The 26,553-nt window shown below is 47.1% G+C and overlaps 1 protein-coding gene across 2 annotated transcripts in view; it reads left to right on the top strand.

Annotated features, from left to right (window-relative positions):
* The first annotated feature begins 4,336 nt into the window (after window positions 1-4,336).
* Window positions 4,337-26,553, top strand: part of Tup (LIM1_Isl and LIM2_Isl domain-containing protein tup) — a 144,229-nt gene continuing 122,012 nt past the window's right edge. The window contains exon 1 of one of the 2 annotated variants that reach the window (XM_077700074.1): window positions 4,337-4,497. In XM_077700074.1, coding sequence (XP_077556200.1) covers window positions 4,476-4,497 — 22 coding nt within the window. In that variant the 5' untranslated portion in view covers window positions 4,337-4,475. Of the gene's footprint in view, window positions 4,498-25,384; window positions 25,734-26,553 lie in introns of those variants that run through there. The other variant, XM_077700073.1, reaches the window with a different exon arrangement.

Raw genomic sequence — 26,553 nt, 5'->3', positions numbered from 1 at the left:
GCTGACCGCTGGTGTGTGTGCTTGGCTCAGAGAAAAGGGGCGCCCCAGGAGACGCCACGGGGCTCATCGAAACGGAATCACTGCGGGCACCGGCGAGGAAGCCACGGCACGAGCGGTGGTGATTGAGTCGTTTTGGTTGAGGAGTCTCGGGCGCAGCGCCGTGCGGACCACAGGTCAACAACACCGCCGCCGCCGTCGTCGTCACCCTGTGTCAGCGCTCCCTGCGTGATGAATGGTCCGGTGTCGCGCCTCGCGACGACGCAGCTCGGTGCTGGCGAAAGCCCAAACAGAGCCGCGGCCACGGGCGCCTTTTGCAGGTTGTAAGTGTATGCGTTGGCAGGACGGGCGACAGGGCACGTGCGGTCGACCACGCGGTCTTGGCGCGCCAAGGTGATAACTGCGGAGGAAAAATAGATTCGCACGCGATGTCGCGCTCAGAAACTGTTTCTGTGGGCACAATGTGCAGCTCAAGGAGAAAACTTCGAAATATTCCAGAGTGACGAGCGTCGTCGTTTAATCGTGCACATGTATTAAAACAGGTCTTCCATGCTCAGGTGAAGAATATATGCTTGCCGAGCTGTAAAATGATGTTCTACACGTGCCACTGCGAATACTCTCTGCCCGACGCAGTCGCTTGATACGGGAAGAAGTTTACGTCTCGAATCCGACCTTGAAAGTAGAATCCTTTAATGTAAATACGCAACCAACTTAAGGCCGCCAAGTTATACCCTTTCGCATGGCTTACTTCTATGTGTGGGTGGGAGACCCGTTCCAACGCCGACATCTTCCTCTTGAATCGTTGAATTCAGCAATTCAAGCTTTCCTCAGAGTAACCCCCACTCTTGAGGTCTCGCTATATCGGATGCCTGAACGGAGAATTCGCATATTCTAACCTTATCCCCCGGCAAGCTTTGATTCACGGTGGTTTGATTGATCAATTTTCTGCTTCATTTCAAGAAATTACACTCCAACGTATAAATTTTAAACTTCTCACCCCATCTTCAATATACTGCATTATTCTCTCTATCTATCTATATCTATATATCTACACACACACACACACACACACACACACACACACACACACACACACACACACACACACATATATATATATATATATATATAGAGAGAGAGAGAGAGAGAGAGAGGGAGGGAGGGAGGGAGAGAGAGAGAGGGCATTCGATAAGTTTTGCAACGGGCCAGAAGAAACGCTCAGGTAAAAGATATGAACAACCTTGCGGTTAACTTGTTTATTTTAAATTAGTCGTACAGTTTCGGAAGTGGAATTTCCTTCTTCAGGGACAATCTTGCAATGACTGTGCATTGTAAGATAAGTTCCACTTCCGAAATTGTACGACTAATTTAAAATAAACAAGTTAACCGCAAAGTTGTTCATATCTTTTACCTATATATATAATATATATATATATATATATATATATATATATATATATATATATATAGGTAAAAGATATATATATATATATATGTATATATATATATATATATATATATATATATATATATATATATATATATATATATATATATATATATACAGAAAGAAACGCCGGCAGTCTACAACGCCAAAGGAGGCATAGGGGAATGGTAAGACTCTTTTTTGACCGTTAGTGAAATTAGATATATTTTTTTATTGTTTATTAATTTACGTAGAAAGACAGAAAAACACGCGCCCAGAGTGGGGACCGAACTCACGCCTTTCGATTAGATCTCGAATGCCTTACCAATTCGGCATTCGAGATCTAATCGAAAGGCGTGAGTTCGGTCCCCACTCTGGGCGCGTGTTTTTCTTTCTTTCTACGTAAATTATTAAAAAAATATATAATTTCACTAACGGTCAAAAAATAGTCTTACCATTCCCCTATGCCTCCTCTGGCGTTGTAGACTGCCGGCGTTTCTTTCTGTATTTCCTAACGAGCCCCTCATTTCCAAATCACACACACACACACATATATATATATATATATATATATATATTATTTTAAGCGCGCAGTAGTAGCTAGCATGTATTTTCCTTTTTTTAAATATTCGACGGTTTCAGAATTGGGGTAAGTAACACCATACTGCAAATGTCTCGTACGTAAACGTTTTCTTACCAGCCTCCAGCGCATCCGTCACTTTCACCGCGGGCCGTCATAACGGCGACTTCGTGAGCCGTAAAACGCTCGTAGTTAACATGGAGGGCAACAGATTCTGCGCCGTCAAAAATCGCCGCAGGTGGGCTTCACTGCAACACTGCAGAACGACCGTTCATCGTGGCCAAGTGTGCAAATTAGGTGAATGACGAGGCCCATAATGCCATAGTGACGGGTAAAAAGCGCAAAGGCTCATGGGTGCATTGTCTGCTCCCGCGGAGTCCTGCCACTTCCGGTTCGAAAGCTCTCCTGTTCCCCGTAGGCCGGTGGCTTTCACGCGAGCATGTGCTTGTTGTTTATCAGCAAAAGCAGCAAAATATAGCATATGCGCTGCTGTCATTGCGCAGATGCCCGCTTTGCGCTGCTCTCACAGCGCAGATACTATATATTTTGCTCTAACCACATGCTGTGCGTAGTCATTCGCCAAATTTGCACATTTGACATTGATGAACGGTCGTTCTGCAGTGTTGCAGTGAAGCCAACCTGCGGCGATTTTAAAGAGATATATATTCTGCGATCTCTGGGTCGGTACACGTCACACAGCCCACGCGAAATTATAGCAGTCTAGTAAGGAGATATTCAAAGCGCACTTTCACGGGGATCAAAACACAACAACAACAAAAAAGGAACTGCCGGTAATTTGACGTGAAGATCTGCGTGCATTGTTTCTTCAGTCTTCAGGAGGAAATCCTTTACGATACCTGTATCTTTCGATTCGGCTGGCCCATTTTCGAAAACAGTTATAATGGCAGAATTGTGGCATGCAAATAGTGAAAGCAGAGGAGTTCGTGCACAATGCTAATGATGCAGAAATGCCGGAGAGATGGTTCAGTTTTATTTCAATTAGATTAAATATTTAGTTTTACCGCCATGAATCCAGGAGTCCGCCCCTAATTTTGTATACGCATACCATGAGAAATAAGACAGCCACCAACAAAGATTCGATATCTTGATATATTTCTGTATACTTAGTTCACACACAGCTTCCACCGCAAAGTACTCTACTTTTACTTGGTGCGTCAAGTGACAGCCACCGATGGACTGTTCTTTTTTTCCTGTGATGATGCCCGCAAGGTTTTTAGTTATCTTCCTGTCTACATGTCCGGGAGCAGGCATAATACGTTAAGGCTGCCGCCTCATCGATCACACGGGCGCTTTCACGGTTCGTTGCACGCAAAGCCAGCGGTGGGGGTGGTGTTCCAAGCAGAAGGTGCTTGACCGAGCGTGAAAAAGCGACTCTTGGTCGCTGCACGAGAACAAAGCCGCGCCGCCCGTCTTCAAACAACGCCGGCGATAACCGCTAAAGATCTAACACAAATACGCGCTCTGCAACAGCGACGGCCATTTTGGAAGCGTGATAAGCAGAGCCAGACGCGCCCAACACCAAGGGACCTGCGGCCGACTGGCTCTTCGGACATGCATCAACGGTTCGCAGTTCCTCGTCGATGTGAAACAGCGCGAGCACCAAGTCGCGGACTGCGCCCAGGCGTCGCAAGCACGAGCTCGGCATCGAGTCAATCCAATCCGAGAGCGAAGTCGATGCGGCGCCCGCAAAACGTAAGAAGACTCGGCGACACCTAGGGGCCTCGCGGCGGTCGCTCTCCCCTCGGGCACCCAGCGCGCATCAATCGCCAGCTGGCCCCGCCCGCCTCCGGAGATGGGCGGGAAGTCAGCCGGCCCGGCGCAACGTTCGCCTTTAAACCGAGCCGCACGTGACGGCGGCGTCCATTTACGCGAGCCGCCAATGGGGTGCGCGGAGGGCGGAGTCTGGCGACGCGGTCGCCAGGCCCTCGTCTCCTCGGCCGCAGTTCGGCACCGCTCGCCCGGTGGTCGCGTCGGTGGTGTGTTTCGCCAACAACGACTCGGACTGGTGCGTGTGTGTGTGTGTGCGCGCGCGTGTGTTTTGGTCCGGTGCGCGAAGATGGGCGCTGCACGGGCAGCCCTGGCTGCGGAGGCGACGCGGGGCCCTGCGGGGCCCGTCCCGGCGCACGTGGCCGCCGTCCGGGCGTGAGGTTCGTCGACCCCCACTGGTGGCCATCCGCGCGCAGGGAGCTACCGCCGTCGTAGTTCCTTGCCGGATCTGCGGTCGCGACGAATTGGGACGTGCAGCTGCGGGCCGGCGGGTGCCGCTAGCAACGCTGCCTAGCCGCTGCTTCGAGCGCGGACCTCTTCCAGTCCTTGCAGCCGAAAGGCCCCCCAGCCTCGTGCCGCGCCAGCCGGACGGGCCCCCGAGCCCGCGACCCACCTGTCAAGCTGGTGCTCCGTCCCACCGCCAAGATTTCGCCCTCCAAGGCCGACGCCACCAGCGTCGGCGCCATGACCGAAGCCGTACCGCAACGTGAGTTGGCCCCCACCACTTTTACTGCGTGCACGCTATAGGCTGGGCTCTGTTGCGGGCGCACTCGCAGGGCTTTCCTGGCTGCCCAAAAACCATCGCTCGGGGGAATATGTAACACGTTTCCCTTCCCGCGCGACTCCTACCTGGACGACGTCGCGGGGCGCTTCACTGGCCGCCACTTTGTACACGAGAACAGTACACAGTGACCGCCCACGGCTTTTAAGGAACGCTGATCTCGCATACATGTTAATTTCGAAGTAGAAATGCAGCGCTTCTCTAACCGCGTTCCCGCCTCTGCTTACACCTGCTGTAGTGTACACTATAGGGCATATCGAACGGCAAGGTTGTCCTAGGGCACAGATCGCAGGAAAGCGTTCCGTTGAAAAACACTTGTGGACACAAGGCATGGGCGTATACTCTATAGCAAAGAGTCAGACGAGCGAAATTTATAGGGCAGCCTTGTTTTGTGTTGACATGAATACGAATAATGAATTATACCAGAAGAAGCTATAATGGTACGGTGGCAGGAACCGCAAGTAGTACCTCAAAGAAGGATGCACCCACTGGCGGGAAAATGAATTCAAAATAGACCGTTTACAGCTCGCTTGGAACAACGTGTGATGCACGCGTGATACGCTAATGCGCGAGGCAGTGGCGAGACACAACTACGAGTATACAGGGACTAAGAAATGCCGCCCTGGGAGAAAACGAGCTCAGTGAAAGCGCACGTGTTGTATACAGGTGTATACAAATGCCCAAAGAGGAGGGCAATACATACGGGGAAATTACGCCGTGTTTAACAGAACGGCGACAAGATCGCTGTTGCAACAGCAAAAATTGTAAGATAAAATTATGTTCAAGTTGCACTGTGCACAACCAGCTGTCTTTGTGCGTGAAAATGGGTCAGATTTGGAGAGCTGAATGAACTCTATCTGCTGTATCACATACAGGTCAGATTAGAGACATTTCACCCTTTGTACGTATTTGCAACCAACCACCTCTTTTTCTTTGTTCGTAGGGATTGGGAAGGGGGGGAGGGAATTGTTGCTGATGTTAAGCGACACGATATGACGCATGTGCTGCCTGGGTCTATAATTTGGGTAGAAAGGAGAAACGAGGAGTGGGAATAAGAACTCGTTCTGCCGAGTGTGCACATGTGCGTAAACATAAAACGCCATGTTTCCTTGGGGCATATAGGAAGGATTTTATTTTCATGTACAAGAGCTAACGTACGATTCGTTAGATTGCAGTTTAAGCATCGATTATGTTATGCTGCGAAAAAAGTGGTGGCAAATACATTCAGCTCCCATGATCCGGTGTACTGAACCTCAGCTAAATTCCAGCAATTTACAGTTTGAAATAACCAATGCATGGACGTTGGTATACCCGGCTTGATAAATAAACATATTCACCGGTGTTCCCACAGTTGTGCTCTCATAATGCATCACGAAACTGGTGATACAAGGAATTCCATACAGTTATCGTCATCAGGATTTAGCTACACTCTTACAGCGAAGCCCGTTTGCAGTGAAATCGACTACCGGCGAGGGCTTTTGTTATGAATTTGTACCGCTCCTCTCAACTTAGTTCATTTCCTACTTGCTTTTGTCTGCGAATGATGGAATGCCATATTTCGGCTGGAATCTCCCACTGGCCGTGCTCTTATTCATAGTTAAATCCATGAATGGACAACCCTGTAGTCGTGTGGTGCGCTTAACGTTGCCTCTTGTAAATAACGTGACCTGCCCAACGCCACTTCTAACTCGTGACACTTCATCCACACAGCGCACCACCCCCCCCATACCATAGTTCATTCTACAAGACATTATGAAGCGTGATGTTCCTTGCCATAGATTTTTGAGTCACTAGCCCTAATGTTTTAATTCAAAATTCTTCGCAGGACCGAACTCATGTACATGAAGCAAACACCGGTAGTATAACTACAAGCATGCATGGACGTTGAAGGGAAAGATGCTTTCACTTACTGCATACACAGTGCCAGGTAGACGCCCCAGCCTATTTCTTCCCTGGGTGAAAGTGTGGCTGTTCATTTGCCGGGGATAACGGTATTGCGCTACTTACTTGATAGCTTCAATTGCATTACGCCGCATTTCATTGTTTAATTACGTGGTTGTTACTTTCATCCTCGTCATGTTTATCTTTTAGCCCACCACCACACATTTTTGGACACCGGTCCTACCTTTGTTCGGTTACTTTGTACCAGTTGATACCATCGAAGTCATCAGCAGTTGCTTGATATTTCCGACATTTATATTTGACATCGGATACGTGCATGCAGTATTGAAGCGTGCATTGCGCATGTGCCGTGCGCGCGTAGAAAATACAGCACATTGTTTTCGGTCACCAAAAGCAAACAGTGTCTGAGGTTGCCTCTGAGGCAGAGCGCGTAACGTAAGCATTGAATGAACTTTTATCAAATGAGCCAAACGAAGTGAGTGACTGATCTAGAACTCGCATAAACGTGGAACGAGAGAGAGAGAGAGAGAGCTCTTTAATGCGAATTGGTGAGGTCAGCCATGCTAGAATCAAGGCTTGCTGCACAAGATGAGGGGTGACTACAATGATGAGTGGTGAATATTAGACACCAGGGGTGCATGACGGAGACAAGCAAGAAACGTTAAAAACGAGAAACAAAGAAGTGCTGCCAGCAGAGTCCGGACATAAAAATACAATTGAAAAGAAAATCGTTAATGTAAATGCTAAATCAAAATCCTATAAGTAAATGGCGCGAAAAAAATAACACCAACCCAAGAAAAATAAATAGATGAACACCACAGCACGAAAGAGTACATATCATGAGACACTTGCGCTGTCTATGATCTATATAGAGATTTGTCCAGTTCAGTGTCTCGTAGGAACCAGAGCAGAACTTTTGGTCATGCGGAAGTGCAGGTATGCCTGGATTAATCAACTGTATCTGCATCCAAAGTGACAACGTCGTGATGGCTGCTTGCGCATAAGCGACATTCCAATGCCACTGATTGTTTAAATTGCTTGACTTTCGTCGGTTTTATAAGCCTTCGAGGTGTCTAATAAAGCTGAAATGAGTGGATGTCCGGATGTGTTTCACAGCCGTGCCAGAAAGCTTGACCAGTGCCTTCAGGTACGTTTTGCTGTCCTCCTTGCATAGCGTCCGAATGACTTGATTTAGACGGGACCCACCGGGGAAAAATGAGAGGAATAAAGGGATCAGGAATAAAAGTTGAAACCGTAAACAACCGACAAAGATTATAGTTCATAATTTTTTAATTTTGAGATTTTTGAGTTCAGTGGGAGTACTGCGCATAACATGCGATTTCTTTCTTGAAGTCAGTGACAAAGGTATGGCTGAACGTCGTTGCGATGGTAAGATTCGAAGCTGCTTATAAACTGTGTGCAATGCTTGCGACTGGAAACGAATTGCCCGCGGCTGTTATTCGATGACGGGCGGAGTTAGTTTAGTCCCTAAGGCAATGCCGTGGTTCATCTTCACCGCAATGCACTCAAGTGACCAATCAATGCAGCCAACAAAACAATTCGGCGAATGACGGCATTCCACATTGTGGAATGCAATGTGGCATTCCACATTGCAGAAGGTCACGCTTGCATGCGTGATGACACCGCGCTGACAGAATTCTTTTGAACAAAATCGTACGTTCGACATCGTGATTCGCTGAAATTTCTTTGTTGGTTGCATTGATTGGTCACTCGAGTGCACTACGGTGAAACTGAACCATACTATTGTCTGAGGGTGTAGCATCATCCCCCCTCCCCCAACAAGGACGTAGGCAGGGAGGGGGGGGGGGGGGGGATCGGTGTTGTACACAGTACACACCACATCGATATATAAAAACGTACACATATAAAAACAATATATATTTGTTCACACCACATCGATATATAAAAATGTAAAACCGGAGATTAAAATGACTATGAGGACAACAAGAATGACTAAAGAATTGTGTGGGCACCGGCTTTCATTTTTTTTTTGTTTTTACTGGCGGTGTAAAAAAAAACCCGAAAAATATTTTTGGCTGCGTCACTGCCCCCACCCCCTCCCCCATTTTTCTTTAACTAAAATTTAAAAAGTGGAGTTGGGTAGGGGACCTTGGCATAATATGCTCTTGAAGGGGCTTCGCCCTTTGGGGTTCTGGCCTCTTCCTTTTGTTCGCTTAGCGGAAGTGGAAAGCAGTCTAGACTTCACAGATTTGGAAAAAAAGTGGCTGGCCGATCTCAGAGCACATCGCTAGCGCAATTAAGGACAGATGAAAAAATAACATTTGGGCAGTAGGCATTGAGGGGTCAGTGCAAAATGTGTATTCGAGATTTGGGCGTTTCGTAGCTCGGAGATTTCAGTGCAAGGACTGTACGATGAGCACTAAACCATCGTTTGAAACCGTCATTATAATATTCGATCGTAACGGAATGTGTGACGAATATTTCATCGCCTACATTTCTACCCCCCTTCTGAACCACCTCAGGGGTCACCGTGGGGACTAGCATTCTACGCGGAAAGAAAATTTACTGGAAAATCACCTTTCGTCTGTCCTGTTTCTTGCGCTGAACTGTCACAAAATAAGCTCTACGAACGAAGGTTATACAGTGGGCTTTCGTTTCCGTAGAATCATCTTTCTGTCCTTTCCAGGAAAAGGGGGGGAAGGGGTGACTTGTAATGTAATTACTGGAGTTTTTTATTTCGCTGCCTCGATTTTTGATTTCGATCCACATTTGACGAAGGAGGAGGGGAAAGCACAAAACGGGAGAGCAGACAGTAAGGCGGATTTCGATTGAAACTTCTTGCTGGCCACCAGCAAGAAGTTAACCGCATGAAGAGGTCTGTGGACGAAGAGTTTTCTTTTTCCTTGAGGCCTTCTGTATCGGTATGCCAGTGCACCTCATCCTTTGCCAACAGGAGTTTAGGTGTGGTTGCCTCGAAAATCCGGCTTTGAGGAGAGTGCTAAACACCGTATGGTGGCCATATACCGCCTCGACGATAGTTCATGTCACAAACTGCGTGCAACGACACTGCGGATAATCCGTCGAATAAGTGCGTCTAGCCCAGTGTGACATTCTGGGGAGGCAAAATCCAAGCAAATATTATTCGGCTCAACAGTCATTCAATGTTCCAGGACAATCTAAATGTTCAAACGGTGTAAACAGCAACCTTTTTCCAGTACCGGTACTCCTAGCGGCCGACACGGCGAACCTACACTGGCAGTCAGGCACGCCCCCAAAAATTTTAGGCTTTCGGGGAACCCGTGCAAGGAATATCCTGGTCCTGCAGCCCCTCCCGCACCCACTTGTCACCCGTGCCTTTCACATGAATGGCACGGTAGTAGGCGCACGCTCGCGTGACTAATCTGCAGTGGCCAAAGCACCCTTTTTATCACTTTTTTTCAAGCCTCAAACATCTTTGCCCTTTTCCTTTGAAAGCCTTTTTTTTTTTTTCTGCACGTACGAACGTACTGCGAACTGCGTGAAAAGAGAAAATAAAAACGCGCAGCTTTAGGAGGCATATTTGCTCCCCAAGCAGCAAGCTGAGGGGACCCCCTTTTTTTTATTTCGCCCCAGACGACTGCCAAGAACGGCAGACCGGCCCGCGCATGCGTAGATTGCTACTGGAAAAAGGTGCTACATGAGAAAGTCGGCGTACTGAAATGCCCGTGGCCAAAATTTCCGCGGGGAAACGTCGCAGAACCGTATACCTTCACTGCACCAAGCTTTCTCAGGAAAAGCTAGAGAATTGGGAACAAAGGCGCTTATGCGATGCTTGCGACCTACAAACTTGCGCAACAACAAAAAAAACTTCAGTTGCACTTACACTCACTGAACCCGAACTTTGCCTAATGCAGGCATGCCTCGTAATTTTCATTTCCTTTTTCTGCTTTCTCCTTTCCTTGCCAATTTCTCTTTCTCCACGTGGAACTCCCTTCCTTCTGAAATGCCGGTAGACAGAGAGAAGCCCCCCCCTCCCCCCCCCCCCTTCCTACCCTACCTTACGTTAAGCGGTGTGCATTGTGAAACACTGTAAAGTCTATGTTCTCGTATTTTACATTTCAATGAAGCTTTTGGTGGTGGCCTCACGTTATGCAGTCGTGTTTATTGGCGCTTAATAAGCTGGAGATCAACCATGGTATATTTTATAAAAATATATTTCACGCCGTACTGCAATGTATGCATTCGGTACGGCCAGAAATAAATTACCGGGTCTGGGTGAATTTAATGTTCAAACTTTCCCCTGCTCTTAGAATTTTTCGATTCACGATAATTAGACGCGTAACTACTATTTGCTATCCCAATCGCACACGATAGTGATGACAGTTGTTACATTGTTGTGGTATCTTGAGTTCCTAACCTATATATTCCCTGCATCGAAGCTTCAGAAGCGAACTAAGAGCTCGTGGATGTGGGAACCTGCAGAAGTGCATCAACGGCTTCTACTTCGTTGTTTACACCTGTGCTCCCTGGATGTCGTAGCGTGCGTGGTGAAAATGCCGCAATAAAATCTCAGGTAGACCCGAATTACGCGGTTACCAGTCGTCTGGGCAGACGCTTTGGATGTAACGGAAGACTTCAGTGCCGGGGATCTATATTCCTCTGGGTTTCCGGTGACCTCAATGCTATCTTAGATAACGATACGTATATGTATCACGTCAACAGATGCTGGCCTGCCTTATTCGAGCTATGGGAATTTAACTGGTGGGCTTGGCCTATAGCATGCGTGTATATGCTACAGTGGGGAGAACCAGCACTCAGAACGGCAAGGATAAAAATTGTAAATGTTTAAAAAGAGAAAGCTAATAAGAACATGCTGCCCGGGTGGGACCCGAACCCACCTTTGGATTACGCGTTCTGATACTACTAATAACTCGAACTTCAGGCAAACTGTGTGTGTGTGTGTGTGTGTGTGAGAGAGAGAGAGAGAGAGAGAGAGAGAGAGAGAGAGAGAGAGAGAGAGAGAGAGAGTTTTTCATAAAACTTCTTTTTTTTTTGCATGAAAAGGACAGTCAACGGGTGTCCCATTCATGAGTGAAGTTACTCTATTTCCTTGGTCGGTGTATTTCCCGTCTCGTTCGTCACGCGGCACGGACATTCGCGCTCTTCTCCAGACCTGCTCGCTGATGGAATGCACGAGTTTGCACTCAACAGAACATTTATCTGCAGTGCTGTGCACGCTTTTTATTGCACGTGGCGCGAGGCTCGTATCAGTGCTGATGCAGCAGAGCGTAACCTTGCCTCAGCAGGGGTTGTAGTTCCCCTTGGCCGTAATGTCCCTCATTAAGCACTTAAATGTGTGGACAATGCGCTATAGCTGCCCTTGATCTATAGCTGTGCCTCCGTTAATATGCATTACCCATGACGACGTCCGTAACGTCTACCAAGGTGTGCGCTCGGTTACGAAATTGGTTTTTAGTAATGCATGTACACTATATACTATAAAATTAGTATATATATATGTATATATATATATATATATATATATCAGGGTGTCGAACCGGAACCGAACCGAACCGAAAACCGGAACCGAACCGGTATTTTTTCCGGAACTGAACCCGAACCCGAACCGTTATTTTTTGAGCATGCTGAACCCGAACCGGAACTGAACCGGAAAAAGAAATAACGGTTACCGGTTCATGCCGAAACGGTTCGACCCTCTGTTGTTGATATTGCACAGTCAATGCAATTCAGGCCTTTTTTTCTTTCCCGTACCATCAACTTCGTACTTGCTCGCACACTTTCCCCTCCAGACAATTGAACACTATCACGCTTTATGTAACAACAGGGGAAATGAATGAGCACCAATGTAGCATTGGTCTGTTGCTGCTGGAGGCGCGAGCGTAGTGCAAGCTGACCAAACGAAATGTCATTCTCGGCAGCTTGCAGGTGATATAAAACGACTTTGCCCTTCCCTAGCTGCGACTTCATTGGAGAAATCAGGCTGCAGGAGTGCTCCACTGCGCAACAGCGAAAGCTCACACCCGATGTGTGCAAACTTTTTGCATTTCATAATTTGTTGAAAAGGTCCGACACCTGCAAATTATTAATACTTGACAAGTGTGACCGCAGGAGCTGCTCAGTGGCTAAGCTGTTTGCTAAGCCGTTTGCCCAACTCGCTACATTGCTTCTACTGCTACTCGTTCCGGAGGGGAGTACTGCTGTGGACGAATTAAAGAGCGTCTACCCAAAAAGTCCCATCTCATGCTCCACGTGTCAAATTTCCCTTTCATTTTGTAACCGCATTATCTGTTATAAGATTCCGCAATGTAGCACACGGAACGATGGTAGGGGTTCAGGCGGTACGATGACATACTGATTGTAATGCACACTTTCGGTATCGCAAAAGGAATTGCAGTGGTCAGAGCAATAATGCAGTGACTGAGCGTAACTAAAGCTTACTTTTAACAAAAGTGTGGCTAACACATTCGATAAGGTGACAGCTAACAAATTATTCAGGGTTACCAAATAATCTAATTCATTGGTAGTATTTATGTGCCTGTTGTAGAATTTTTCGGTTTTGTTACAAATATAAAAAATGTGCGCCATTGTTATTAAGCGCTGGTATTTGAACACGCCCGTACGCAGGATTAAATTTAAGGCCTCAAGGTTAGCGTGATGGGCGATTGCATAGCGACAATTGCGATTTCAACAAAAAAGGAAAGGACAGAAAATATATCCCACCATCATATCTCTTGGCGTTGGCTTTATGAATAGTTGCTAGGACAACAGAAAGTCTGAGCGATAAAGAAGGTGGTAAATCGTCGCCACTTCATGTGTTTTTCTAATATCTCCTAATTGTTTAAAGTTTCCTTTGCAATTGCGCCACTGCCCTTGGGGAGCAGCACCATTTTGAATGTCAGTTTGTGTTTTGATTTGACGGTCGTTTTAAACTAGTAAATGTTTTTTTTTTTTATAATTTTAGTGATAATTCAACTAATCGAACCGGTTCGCGAACCGGTTCAAGCTCCCGAACCGGTTCGCGAACCGGTTCGGTACGTGATTTTGTCGAACCGGAACTGAACCGGAACGAAATTATTTCACCCGAACCCGAACCGTAACCGAACCGGTATTTTTTTCGGTTCGACACCCTGATATATATAACACAGAAATAAGGGTTGGCAGTCGAGAAAACCTCGGAAAGCAAAGGGGAGGATGTGGTAGATCATTGAAACAGATTAAGAATTTGGAAAGAAAGAAAGAAAGTGAAGAAAAAAAAAAAAAAAAATATATATATATATATATATATATATATATATATATATATATATATATATATATATATATATATATATATGTTGTAAGGCTGATGGTAGGCGAAGGCAGACCAGTACGCGCAAACCGCTTTATTCGCAGGCCGAGCTGGAAGGCAGCAAGATGGCGACCGAACCAGGTTACCGATGATGATAGTTCGAGAAGGTAGAAGAACCACTGATGATGAGTATATACAGAGATGAAGAAGCCGTGGCCGCAACCGGGCGCCAGTGATGATTGCATTCCACTGGGACCTTGCATTCAGCGCTCTGAACTTCCCACAAACGAGGCTATCACTGGTCTCACACTATATATATATATATATATATAACACAGAAATAAGAGTTGGCAGTCAAGAAAACCTCGGAAAACAAGGGGCAGGATGTGGTAGGTCATTGAAACAGATATATATATATATATATATATATCCCTGAGGAAAGCAAGTTCTCTTTGCTGAAACGTAGGCCACAGTCGTGCTTTTACCTCGTTCGAAGTTTTTCTTCTCTTGTGTTCTCTACCATCTTCAAAGTTCTACTACTCCCTATATATATATATATATATATATATATATATATATATATATATATATATATATATATATATATATATATATATATATATATATATATATATATATATATATATATATTGCTAACCACTCCGGTGCTCTCTCTCTCTCTGTGGCACATCGGCTAATAAATATTTTGCCCCTGCATCTTCGTGTCGTGAAGACAACTTCCCGGCGTCCCTGTTTGACAAGACGAAATAATATATATATGACCGCAGTAATCCCTGATACATACTTTTTGCAGATCCAGGAGGAGAGGTAGGGAGGTGCAATCAGTGTTGGATAACGACACCGCATGACTTACAGTCAGGCTTTAGGGAACGTCAGAGAACGGCCAATGGCACGGGGGAGGTCGAGCGCCATTATCGCGAAGTGCCTACCTTCTAAGAGAGAGAGAGAGAGAGAGAAGACGCATCAAACAACAGCACGTGCAATATGAGAACCCTACGGGGAGCACAAGGGGACACCTGATGGATAAAGAAACAATAATTTTGGAACCGAGTAAGGGACTAAGCCAGAAACAGCCCTGCAAGGTACAAAGTAAGTACACATCTGGGCGGAAGGTGTTGGGTCCTACACATCTGGACGCTGAACAAAAATCATGCACCTTTCCATCTAACGACGACGATAATTGAACGCTGAGATTTCTCGTGAGGGATTTCTCGGTTGTCGTATGAGTTTTGAGTTTGATTCGCAGACGGTTTGGACTCTGATTCGTTGAGCTTTGACTTTGACTGGCACGCAGTTTGGACTTTTGATTGCAGCGGTTTTGACTTCGCGCCTTCGCTCTTTGATTTCGCACGATGAAAGCATCGCGTTCAACCATCGTCGTCATTAGACGAAAGGGTGTACGACTCTTCCGTATAATTTTGCACGTCTATGTACCTGTCTCCAAATCCCAACTGTTTCGACCGTGTCGGAATTGCGCAGTCTTGGAATAACCACCATAGGGACAGTGTTTTGAAGTGAGTCACACGTATGTGTCTTCCGCCAAATGCAAAAACGTTTTTCTTTAAGCTGCATACATCGACACTCCCAGTAAAAACATGATTGCGTGAAAAAGGAATGTCTATTCCTTGGTCTGACAATTTCCGATTATGTAATCAACCTGAAACCATTTATTATTGTCTTGGTTTGTGTCGGGATGCGGTGTTTTCTGGGACGTTTTGCAACGAACTGGGAAAAAAGGACATGGACATTATCCCTTATACGATTCGGTTCTTGCCATTTCGAGCTGTTACTGAAGTGCCCTATGATATATTTATTGTTATGAGATTGTACAGCTTGTGGAAGTGCCGCATGACGGACAGGCACGCGGAACCCCCTCGCCCAACGAAGTCCATTTTTCGGAAGCAGGCTGCGTTGGTGCGGAGCATTTATGCGGAGCAAAGTGACCCACCAGAATGGCTGCATCTTTTGGACACGTGCGTCTGCTTGCCGGAGTTTTGACGGACGGCTTATTTTAGCTGCAGTGATGTGAATCTTTTTGGATGACTGCTAGCTTTTGTAGGCTGTAGGATGTGCAGTTTCCCATGCAGTAAAGAAAAAAAAAAGGCTCAGTCGGATAAACGTCGGCTTCATAACGCTAGTGTCCCACGTACGATTCCCACCACGGGAAGAGTTTTTTTGCTTTCCCTTTAGCCACGATTATCATCATCGTCACAGAAAGTTGGCTTTCCTGCAGTGCGTGTTTTGGTGTGCACGGACGCTATCAGTGAGATATAGGAAGTTCCACTTTAACCAGTTAGAGGGCTGAAAGGAATTTCACAAAGAAGCGAGATAGCTGCCTCTACATGCACGATATAGCTTGTTAGTGGATATACCGCCTTCATTTTTTGAAAAGTTCGTTCAGCGGGTTCTAGGGATTCGAGTTTACTGGAAAAGCCACAGCTTCGCTTTTTCTGTGCAGTTTACAGCTTTCGAGTAGTTGCGATGACGTCTTCGTTCATTGGTTGTAACTTGAACCACAGGCGTCATGTTTGGAGGCAGCTTCAAGGTTGCCAACTTTGCATGCCCAATTGGCAATCATCCTCAAAGAGAACTGCTTTGCTTTTGTCCTTAATTCGCGATCTAGTAACGATCTAGTGCAACGCCGCAGCAGTATGCAGTATAAAACACCTCTTCGTACATCCGGCCTTCGGAAATAATTTAGAGAGAACTGCTGCACCATTACGAAACCCAGGCCGACTACTTTTGTCCCAATATTTGTTTAAAGAGTATGCGTCACCACTTTTCAGATATGTCCACTTGAAGTAGAAATCTCTGTTATACGCAAGTGCCTTGCGCGCAGTACACTGACGTATCCTTAAACAACGGCGCTGTCATCCGGGATGCCTTGTTTTACCTGTAAATTACCTCTTTTTGGCAGAGGATCATTTCCGAAGCATACGGGATTCCGCGATCTTCCAATAATGAGAAAAGGCGACTTTTCATCGCCAGTGGCATTTGCTCCCGAAAGAATCGCAACTTGGTCTTGCGCTGTTGTGCACGCTTCTCCCTTCGGCACATATGTAGGGCTGGACAACATCTTATAAAGAAAGTGTACCGCTTCATCCAAGTGTAAAATATTCTTGTCACAATAAACCTTCTGCAACTCGAAAGTCGGTGGATACGTCAGTTCTCGGCAGTCTGTCGCCACCCAGACGTTTCTTCTTGTTCCTCAGGATTGCTGACAGGGTCGACGCTGCATGGGGCACCCGAATTTCTTCGCGATGCTGAACCTCGCCCTGCCTCCGTTTTCAACTTTAATCAACTTTGTCTGTAACTCGTTTAATCCCTGCAACTTCCCACTGCGAAGTCATGCAATGTCTTGTCACGCTTATAAAAAATAATTTCCGCAATTGTACGGACAGTCATTTGGATGAACGCTACAAATTGTAAACAGCCGATACGGAAACGGTGAAAACAAGGGCAAAAAAAAAAAAAAAGCACCCCTGGCCCCGTTCAGTCACGCACGGTGACGCCCCCAATGGTTGATCAGTATTCTTTGCTTTCCCCCTTTTCTTTCTTCTACTCTTTGTCTCTGCCAGATTGCCATGTGGAAGATGAGAAGGGGGAGGGCAATAAGGCAACGGGTGCGTTCTGGGGCTTGGGCTACGACAAGCTGCTTGCTGTCCTTTAGTTCAGCTTCTGTTTTCAGGCGACGAAAACAATTTTTCTATCCACTCGAAGCGTTTCAAATAGAGCCACGACCATTACCCAAAGGGAGTGTTTTTAAGAATTTTCAGCGGAGAGATTTTGAGTTATCCGTGTAGCAGGGCAAATTATTTACGGCATAACTGCGGACCAATACATGGTGCGATAAAGGAGCTCGCTTTTTTTTTCGGCTTATCGATTAGCCGCCTGTTGGATTAGTGTTTCGCATTCTACTGTGCCTACTTCTCCAGGCTTACCCGAAGAGACGAGGCAAAAACGACAAATGAAGTCACTGCTTAAAGCCAACAGGAACTTTTAGAGCTCTCCTAATGGTTTCTGTGATGAACAGTAATTGACCAATAATTCAGGAACTACCTCATTTCTCTCCCACACTTGTGACCAGGCCCGTAGCCAGAGGGGGGGCCCTAGGGGCCCGGGCCCCCCCCCGAAATTTTTATGAGGGGAGGGGGGGAGGGTGTTCTTCAGCAGCAGGGATTTCGGCACCCCGCTGCATCAAGAAATTTGTCTACAGCAGATGACCATGTGCAAAACTGAGCAGATCTTTCCGTGCCCGTGTCCTGCGCCGCGTAAGGACACGGCTCTCTCTCTCTCTCTCTCTCTCTCTCTCTCTCTCTCTCTCTCTCTCTCTCTCTCTCTCTCTCTCTCTCTCTCTCTCTCTCTCTCTCTCTCTCTCTCTCTCTCCTCTCTCTCTCTCTCTCTCTCTCCGCCCCCACGAAGCAAAATCTGCGACACGGAGCGACACTGGGCGCCCCCGGCTCAAATTCAGTGGCGAGGTCCTTTGCAATGGAGGCCAAGACACACTGCAGTTCAGCCCGTGTTTGGGACGGAATATATCGCGTGTTTGCCCTCCTTTGTGTGGTGTTCTCTGCGTTCCTCATTATGAGCACAAAAAACAAGCGGCAAGGTTCAACACTGATGATCTACTTCAACAAGCTTCCGAAGGTAAGATTTCTAGATTTGTGCAATTTTACATAAGTGCGAAAGCGTAATAGAACGCATATACAATGCATCAGAATTTGTTATGTCGAGTTTGCTCCGCGATCGCACATCGATCCGCGATCGCACATCGGCCCATCGTACGCACTTCGGCTCTGGCAGGCCTTTCTTCAGTGCTTTAAGGAAGAAGGACCTGGCCGCTTCTTCGCAGAGCCGCCTCAATACCGCCCCACCTCAAAGGAGTGGACACGGTCCCCGTCTTCCACCACGTCAACCCACTTTATTTCTGCTGCAGTAGTTTTAACCTGTTATATGCAGAAATAAAAACGTACAAAAAATATTTCGGCTATTCGTAGTTTTATTTTTGGCCCAGAGTAACGTAGTTTTATTTTTATTAGCGGTATTTGTTGAGACATATTGCCCGTATGAAAATATTGTACTATTTGGTAGATTACTTTCCAAACTAAAGATATAAAAAAATAGAATAGTACTTAAAAACTCAAACAATTTATATACTGCTATTTTACGGAAAATAATTACTGAAATGGGGTACTTTCTTGAAATAGTCAAGGCCTACAGCGAGTGGGCCCCCCCGAACGAAATTCCTGGCTACGGCCTGCTTGTGACTCAGAACAACTAGACCCAATGAGCAAAGCAGTGCCGCAGAGCTGAAGCCACCTATTGTAAGCGCATTGTTGGTATGCCACGCCATGCACGTATACGTGAAGGGTCTTCAGCTAGGTCCATCGGGTTTAATCGCTTTATAGAGGAATTGGCGCTACATTCGCTCTGGTGGGGTCTGGCCAGCATGAGCATTATATAGGGAGAGAAAAGAGTTCCAGTGTCCGTGCTTCGTAATAGCCGTCATTTAGAACGTGCCGAGGAAGAGAAACCGGGTATATCTTTCACGGAATCTTCCCAAATTCTAGCTTGGAAATATGGGTGCCGAGGGGCACTTGCGCTGATGACATGAATCCATGGTCACGTGTTCATGCAGAGTAGTCATGATTATTGGAATGATGACCCTTGCGATGAACTTCCGTAAAGCGCTTTCGCATATATGAAAATCCGGGCTTCATAATGTATCTTCGCGCTCCTCTCACGTCCTCTTGCCCGGCCTGTCATCGTTTTCTCGGGTAAAAAAGATGGAAATTATTTTACTGTATTACTCTTCCTCATGCAGGGATAGCTGGCATGATGAAATAGGCACATCGGTTTAGAAAACCTAGTCCAACATCACCTCAAAGGCGTTTTTTGCACGGTAACTGGTGTAAAATTATTCAGTATGAGCCGCGTTGAACTCGGCGTCGCCTTGCTTAGATGCTGCCACCGGCGGAAATTATAACGAAACTGTGTCACAGGAGGTATCTTTTGCTTCTATAACAGCTTCTATAAAATGCTTCTATAACAGCTTGCACTAGTGCATGGTGCAAGGCTGGAGAAACGGCAGAGCTGGCGGTTCCTCTCTTTTCGTCGGAGACCCGGCTGTTGCACTTGCACCTCATATTTATTTCCAAACTTGTCGCTGAAAGTTTTCCATGACTGGCAGGGCCGGATCGTTTCGTCTGCAGGCTTTGACATCTCTCCCAAAGTGGACCGCGTTAGCATACGCTAGAACCGGCGGCGTAGTATAGAGGCAACGCTTGCGCTACGAACCCGAAGGAAATGCTGTGCGCCCGGAATGCGATGATAGCTCAATCGCATAGACGCCCGTTTCATAGTGCGAGGGACCCAGGGTGTATTACGACCACATGAAGCATTTTTTTTTCTTTCTTATTGGCTGTACCCCCCGCTGCTGCTAACCCCGCACCCCTCGGGCCTTAGGGGTGGCCCGCGGTACTGAGGTTGCCGATTCCACGGCGTTAATGTCCCGTGTTCGATTTCCGGGACCTTCCTAACCACATTTTTTTCTTGAGGCTTCGAGGTTTGCTGGTGCGACGGACGGACAAAGATCGGCCTTAACAGCTCTGCTGTTAAAACTTCCTTTTCGAGTGCATTGAGGCACGCCGTGTCCTATTCTCAATGAAGTTGGCTTTTCCTATATGTGAACCTGCTTGCAGTGAAGCAAGCTTTACGAATAATTTTCGGATGGGACGGTTGACGGCGCGACACCGTGGCCATGCATGGTTACTGCTTTGACACCGCGAATCACACGATTTCTCTGTACATTTGGGCTATGATTTTTAAATGGTGGTCAAAGGTAGAAAATCAATTATACCTAGTTCGTAATGGCGGTTTATCTCCTAGATTTTTATGGAGGTAAGACAGATAAGAGATGCCCTAACCTTTCTTCTCGTTCTCTTGCGTGCTTAATAATGGTATTATCAGTCTGAAGATCCGACTTTGCATTCAATACACTCGGCGACATCCTCATAGAAAGGTGGACTGATATTTTCACACAGCATGTGTACACACGGGCGTTTCTGTGAGAAAATCGACTCATCAAATCGTCACGTTCAAGCGGCGTATACAATCTGAACACACAGTTCAATACATTTGAACATTGCTGAACACACAGTCTGAACACAGTTTTACACCTGTCCATCACTTCGAGTTGTTGATCAATTCGCTCTCGCGCTACAAAACGTCTAGCCTCCTGGTTAGCCCAGTTGGTAGAGCGACTGCTCCGATTAAGCGGTGTCCCGGGTTATCCTGGACCAGGACGAATTTTTCCTCGACTTCAAAGTTTCTGAGAAAGCTGCACAGCTTTCCTTTGTAGCCGTACGGCTGCATTAAGGTGGAGGTCAAACTTTCCTTCGTAGTTTAACGATTGGCCCCCGTACCCGCTGTAAGCAAGGTTGGACAGCGAAGCCAGACGGGTGCAAGAAGCAAAACACGATTGTTTCTAATTTGCGATTTGGCGTTCCTCTCAGTTAACTGGATTAATGAAAGTGAAAGGACTGCACTTTCCTCCTAGCAGACAAACATGGGGCCATCCCTTTTGCGGTAGCTTTGTGAAGCTGCTTGGGAGCCCGTTCCCACCTACCGGTGTCGATAGATGTGAGAGTGTTACGTCACCTATAAACCCAGCCAATCTCTCCAACCTCCAGGTGTTTTGTTTTCGTGCATGTGCGGGGGGTTGCGCCAGAGGAGTTTTCTGTGTACGCGAGACCGCAGGAGCTTCCTTTCGCCTATAGCAGTGTAAAGCTTCGCTTTTAAAAACTGGCCGCCTGTCTGCTAACTTCGCTGCAAACGTTGCCGAGAGGCAACAGCGCTCTTCCACCATCGTCACGTAAATGGCTCTCTCTTCTTTCCCGCCCACCTCTCACAGTCATCCCCTGTCGTATATCGGTCTTCCCGCGATAAACAGGGCGGAGGTTTGCTCAATTCAACTCAATTTTCCCGCGTTTCGCTGCTCGCGCCCCGTTCGTTACTGCTGTATTTTTTGGAATGCTGCGCATTTTTAGGTCAAACAGTAGTTCAACGCGTAGCTTTTAATTGGCTATCGCAAAAATGAAGCAGCCGTGAATTTCAATTAAAGGAACACCGCAAATACCAGTTGTATTTATGTTTTGTCTCAGACATCCCTAATGCCCTCCTTTTGCTGTGCAATGTTGACAGCTAGATATGAATTGTGTTTCCAGGTTTACTGGTTTGAAAAGGCTTGCGTATATATAGTTTTTCGTTGAAGAATTCTGTTATGTTTTGGCTGGGTGGCTGAATGCCAAAGACCAACGCATTTTTTTAAGATTCACCGAACTGCCAGTTTTATCACAGAATTCCTGCGTGATGCTCAAAGCATTGCGAATGCTTTCGCGATCAACGCAGAAAAAAGCGACTCATCCGCATAAGCAAGCACTTTCACGTCACATGACTCCGAAACGTACCCCCTGATTACGTCACTGTTGTTAATTTTGGCGCATAAGGGTCCGATGTACAAAGCGAAAAGCAAGGACGACAGTGCACATCCTTGTCGTACCGACGAACGGACGTGAACGCTTTCCGTTAGTTCCTTAGTAACGATTATTTTAGTGGTCGAGTTAAGATATGCCATTTTCACCCCTTCAAAAATGATTTTACCAATGCCGACGTGTATCAGAATTTAAAACAAAATGTCATGGCAAACCTTATCAAAGGCTTTTTCGAAGTCAATCTGTAGCATGGCTACTCGCCTGAAATCCATGTCGCACAATTCAAGTATACTGCGTACAACATGAATATTTGTGTAAATGCTCCTACCCTTTATGCCACACGTTTGATGTGGACTTACCAATGTTTTGATAACCGCTTGTAGTCTTTTAGCTAGCACTTTCATGAAAATTTTGTAGTCTGTGTTTGTTAGTGTGATCGGTCGGAATCCAGTTACTTTGGTAAGTTGTTCTGGGTCACCGCTTTTGGGTATAAGTATGGTATGGGCTTTGGAGAAAGAGGGAGGTAAACAACCCTGCCTGAAAGATTCACGGAAAACATTACATAAGAAGGCTGCCAGGTCTGACTTGAAGGCTTTATAAAAGCTTGCCCCTAACCCATCAGGTCCAGGGGATTTACCATCATTTAGGTAGCATATTGCCTCTTCAATTTCGCTCACGGTTATGGGTGCTTCGCCTTTCTCTAACGTCGCATTCTAGCTGCGGCAGTTGCGTGAGGAAAAGACTGTCGAAACCTGTTTGAGACTTTTTGTAAGAGAAAAGTTCTTGGTAATGTTGAAAAAAAAAAGCGAGTTGTATCTCGTGTTGTACTTCGGTAACTGCGCCGTTAAACTCTATTTGGCTTATCTCATTCCTTTTTGCGTAGCGTTTTTCATCCGCAAGTGCACGCTCTGTTGGCGTCTCCCTGCAGCAGTGTAATTTTCTGCCCGTGCTCTTACGAATGCTCCTTTATATTTTTGTTTCTATCGCTTCTATTTTGGCCTTTGTGTTACGTATGTCACTCATGGAAGTGCCTGGCTCGTTGGCTTCTTCAACTGTCAGTCGCTTTAGTAATTCTTTTAACTCAGAATCCTCCTTTTTTGCTTCAAATTTCATTTCGGTAGAGCGCTCGATAGCCATCATTTTGACGTGTTGTTTGAAACTGTCCCATTTTTCGATAATGTTGTGTTCATTGGCAACTTCGAGTTCTTTGTTCTCTTTTAGCACTTCAAGAAACTTTTCGTCCTGTAGTAGCTTGATCTTCCAGAGTTCGTAGTTAAACTTTGCTCTTCGTTGTTTCACCCCTCCCACCGTGACTGATAAATGGTCGCTGAAGGATACTTGTTCAACAGCGTACTGACTGCACTCAGGGGGAAGGTTTGCCGATAAATATATTCGGTCGAGACGAGCATGGCTTGAGCCTTGATAGTGGGTATGTCTGACCGTATGCGCATTACTAGCCAAATTTACGACGCCTTCGAGTTGCAGGTTGCTCAGTCATTCTTTTAGAAACTGAGCACTAGAATCGTAAGGGGCATTTCGGTTCGAACGATGTTCCTTGTTAACTACGCAGTTGAAATCACCTAGCAACAGGACATGTCGGTCACAATCGAGCGTCTTGACCAGGCCCTCAAAAAAACACTTTCGTTGATTCACTTTAGTAGGAGCATACACGCCTACTGCTGTAACCCCTCGTAACAAAAATCACAAATAATGAAACGACCCTCTTGACAGGCCGTTACCCGTTGAACTACACAATTTAGCGATTTCCTTAGAAAAAGACAACAACCGCCAGACGTGGTATCAACCGCATGGCTAACGTACACGTCAAAACACCTCCTAAAAGGCTGTGCCATGGTGTCAGTGTGCTGTTCGCTTTCTACTTTGCCCTCCTGGATTGCTAGTATGTCTGTCCATCCTCCATGAGCTTAGAAAGTCGAAGCTGTCGCTGTTTCCAACTGAGGCTTCGGACATTTAGCCTAGCTACTCGAAGAGGCGCTTTAAATACCATAGCTCTCTCTCTCTCTCTCTCTCTCTCTCTCTCTCTCTCTCTCTCTCTCTCTCTCTCTCTCTCTCTCTCTCTCTCTCTCTCTCTCTCTCTCTCTCTCTCTCTCTCTTTTTTTTTTTTTTTTTGTAAAACAGCACACCTACTTTAGACACGGCTGTTAAGTACCCCGTCGGGAAACCCGTGATTTTGACGAAGAGCGTAGTTGCTCCGATGCGTACTTGCCCTTTTTTCCGGTTGCGACCTTCCACTCGCGTTCCAAGCGCTGCAGCTTTTGTTCGTCACCCAGTTCGGTCAGTTCACGCGGGCGCTTCGAGGACGTCCCTTGTTTATCCTTCGTGTCCGCTCCCTCGGTTTCTTCTGCGGTCTGGTAGCCGTCGCTTGGTAGGGTCAAAGTCGAGTCTGACGACTGCTGGCTAGCAGCGTCGTCCTCCTTGTTCTTGTGTAGTTCCACTGCCTTGGATGTGTCGTCGCCATTTTTCTGAGTTCCGTCGCTGATTTCCCCTTCACGTACTTCATCGGGCTATGCAGGAGTGGGCGGAGTTGTGTCCACCGCTTTCTCCAGTTCCTTGTTGCCTTCCGCGACGGTCACTGCTGAAGCTAACGTCGCCGTTGCCGCCCTCTCCGCTTCCTCGACGTCCATGACGTCAGGGTGCACTTCTTGCTCTTCGGGACGCCCAGTGACGTTAGCGTATGTGCGCAAGCAGTCGCGGGCTTTGTGTCCGAACGAGCGGCACTGGGTGCACTCCGGAACTCTTCAGTCCTTTTTGATATGACCCCTCCTACGACAGCGCAGACAAAAAGGTGCACGTCCCGGCATGACAACAAGCACGGAACCCCCGTAAAACTTGAAAAGGTGTGGGAGCTCGTCGGGCGATAGGTCTTCACGTAGCGCAAGGCGCACCAACCTTGTCGTCGACTCTGCGGATTCAAAACCCGCCGCTGCCCAGGCGTCTTGGCGCACGTCCTTTACGTCCCCGAATTCGGTGAAAGTCCTGCGCACAGCCTCGTCCGATACATGAAATGGCACCCAATGCACTTTGATTGTCAATTCCTGGTGGGCGGGGTCGATGATGGCACAGAAACGCCCCTTAGCCTGAATTCCTCCGACGGTTATCAGATGTTGTCTTGCTTCTTGCGTGCGCAGCTTAATAAGCCAGACGTGTCCCATTTGGAAAGGACCGATGCCTCCAATATCTTTGAGCACGCCAAACTCTTGAAGTGGCGTCCGGAAGTCTTCAATCCTGTAAGGCCTTCCGCCAAGGTCGCAGTGTAGGATCAAGCAGGTCTTCATTGAATCAACTGAAGGCAATGTCGGAAGCAAGAACCTGTAGCCCGAAGGCGCACGAGAGGACCGGTCCCCGCGGCTGAACATAGACGCAGAATCACCTGGCTCGGAGCCAGCCATCACCACGTCCTATCGCTGCGCGAACCGGAAGCGGAATGATCCGGAAGCGGAATGTGGGCTACGACCGTGAGTTAGTACCCGAGAGTCAAACGGCTTAATCCCTCGCCTGTAACGGTGCGGAGTACCTTAGGACCTCCCAATGTCCGTCTGCGTCCATCCGTGCGTACACCCCCATCAAGCGAAAATCAAGCGAAATTCGATTTGAGCCGTGAGTTGCAGTTTCATTTAGAGAATAATCAAGGTGCAACTCACGGCTCAAATCGAATGACGGTCGGGGCGCAAATCGCATGTCACTCGGGGCACAACTTGGATGCCATTTCGAGTCCTTGTACTCCGCACCCTCGCCAAGTCTTCGCTTTTATACTGATCTTGTGGTCTCTCTACCTCGCAATATGCATAACGCTAGCCTTGCACAAGGCAGGCATTCATGCACACCGCGAGGAACCACCGTGGGTTCGAGCTAGTTGAGCACGCTCACGATACTGAAACGCCGTCGCGCCAAATCAGCACCGCCTCTGTTGGGCAGGTGGAGAAAGGGGCGACAAAGGAATATGCCCAGGGTACGGAGGGAAGACGTTTATTTTATACTAACATTCTAGTCACATATTTTACAGTCCCAATTACACAATTTACAGTACAGGTACGTACTTCCCGTTAGGTGAAAGGGGCGATGGGGCGCCACGCGCAAGTGCGCACGTTTCGTCGGCGCAGAGCCAGTGGGCTCTTCTGTCAGGGCAAATTCCGGGGTGCTCGCACGTTGTGCGCGCGCGCATCGCCGTGCTGGCCGGATCGGCTCGCAGCAGCGAGGGAGACGGGGCCCATTCGCTCACAGGCGCGTACCGCACGGCGTGTTCGTCGAGTGGTAGGTACGGCCTTACTATATGCA

This window comes from Haemaphysalis longicornis, unplaced genomic scaffold, assembly GCF_048455015.1.
Source record: "Haemaphysalis longicornis isolate Haplotype H1 unplaced genomic scaffold, Haemaphysalis longicornis Haplotype H1 scaffold_2, whole genome shotgun sequence".
NCBI classification, from domain to species: Eukaryota; Metazoa; Arthropoda; class Arachnida; order Ixodida; family Ixodidae; genus Haemaphysalis; species Haemaphysalis longicornis.
This window is presented reverse-complemented; position numbering and strand designations above follow the sequence as displayed.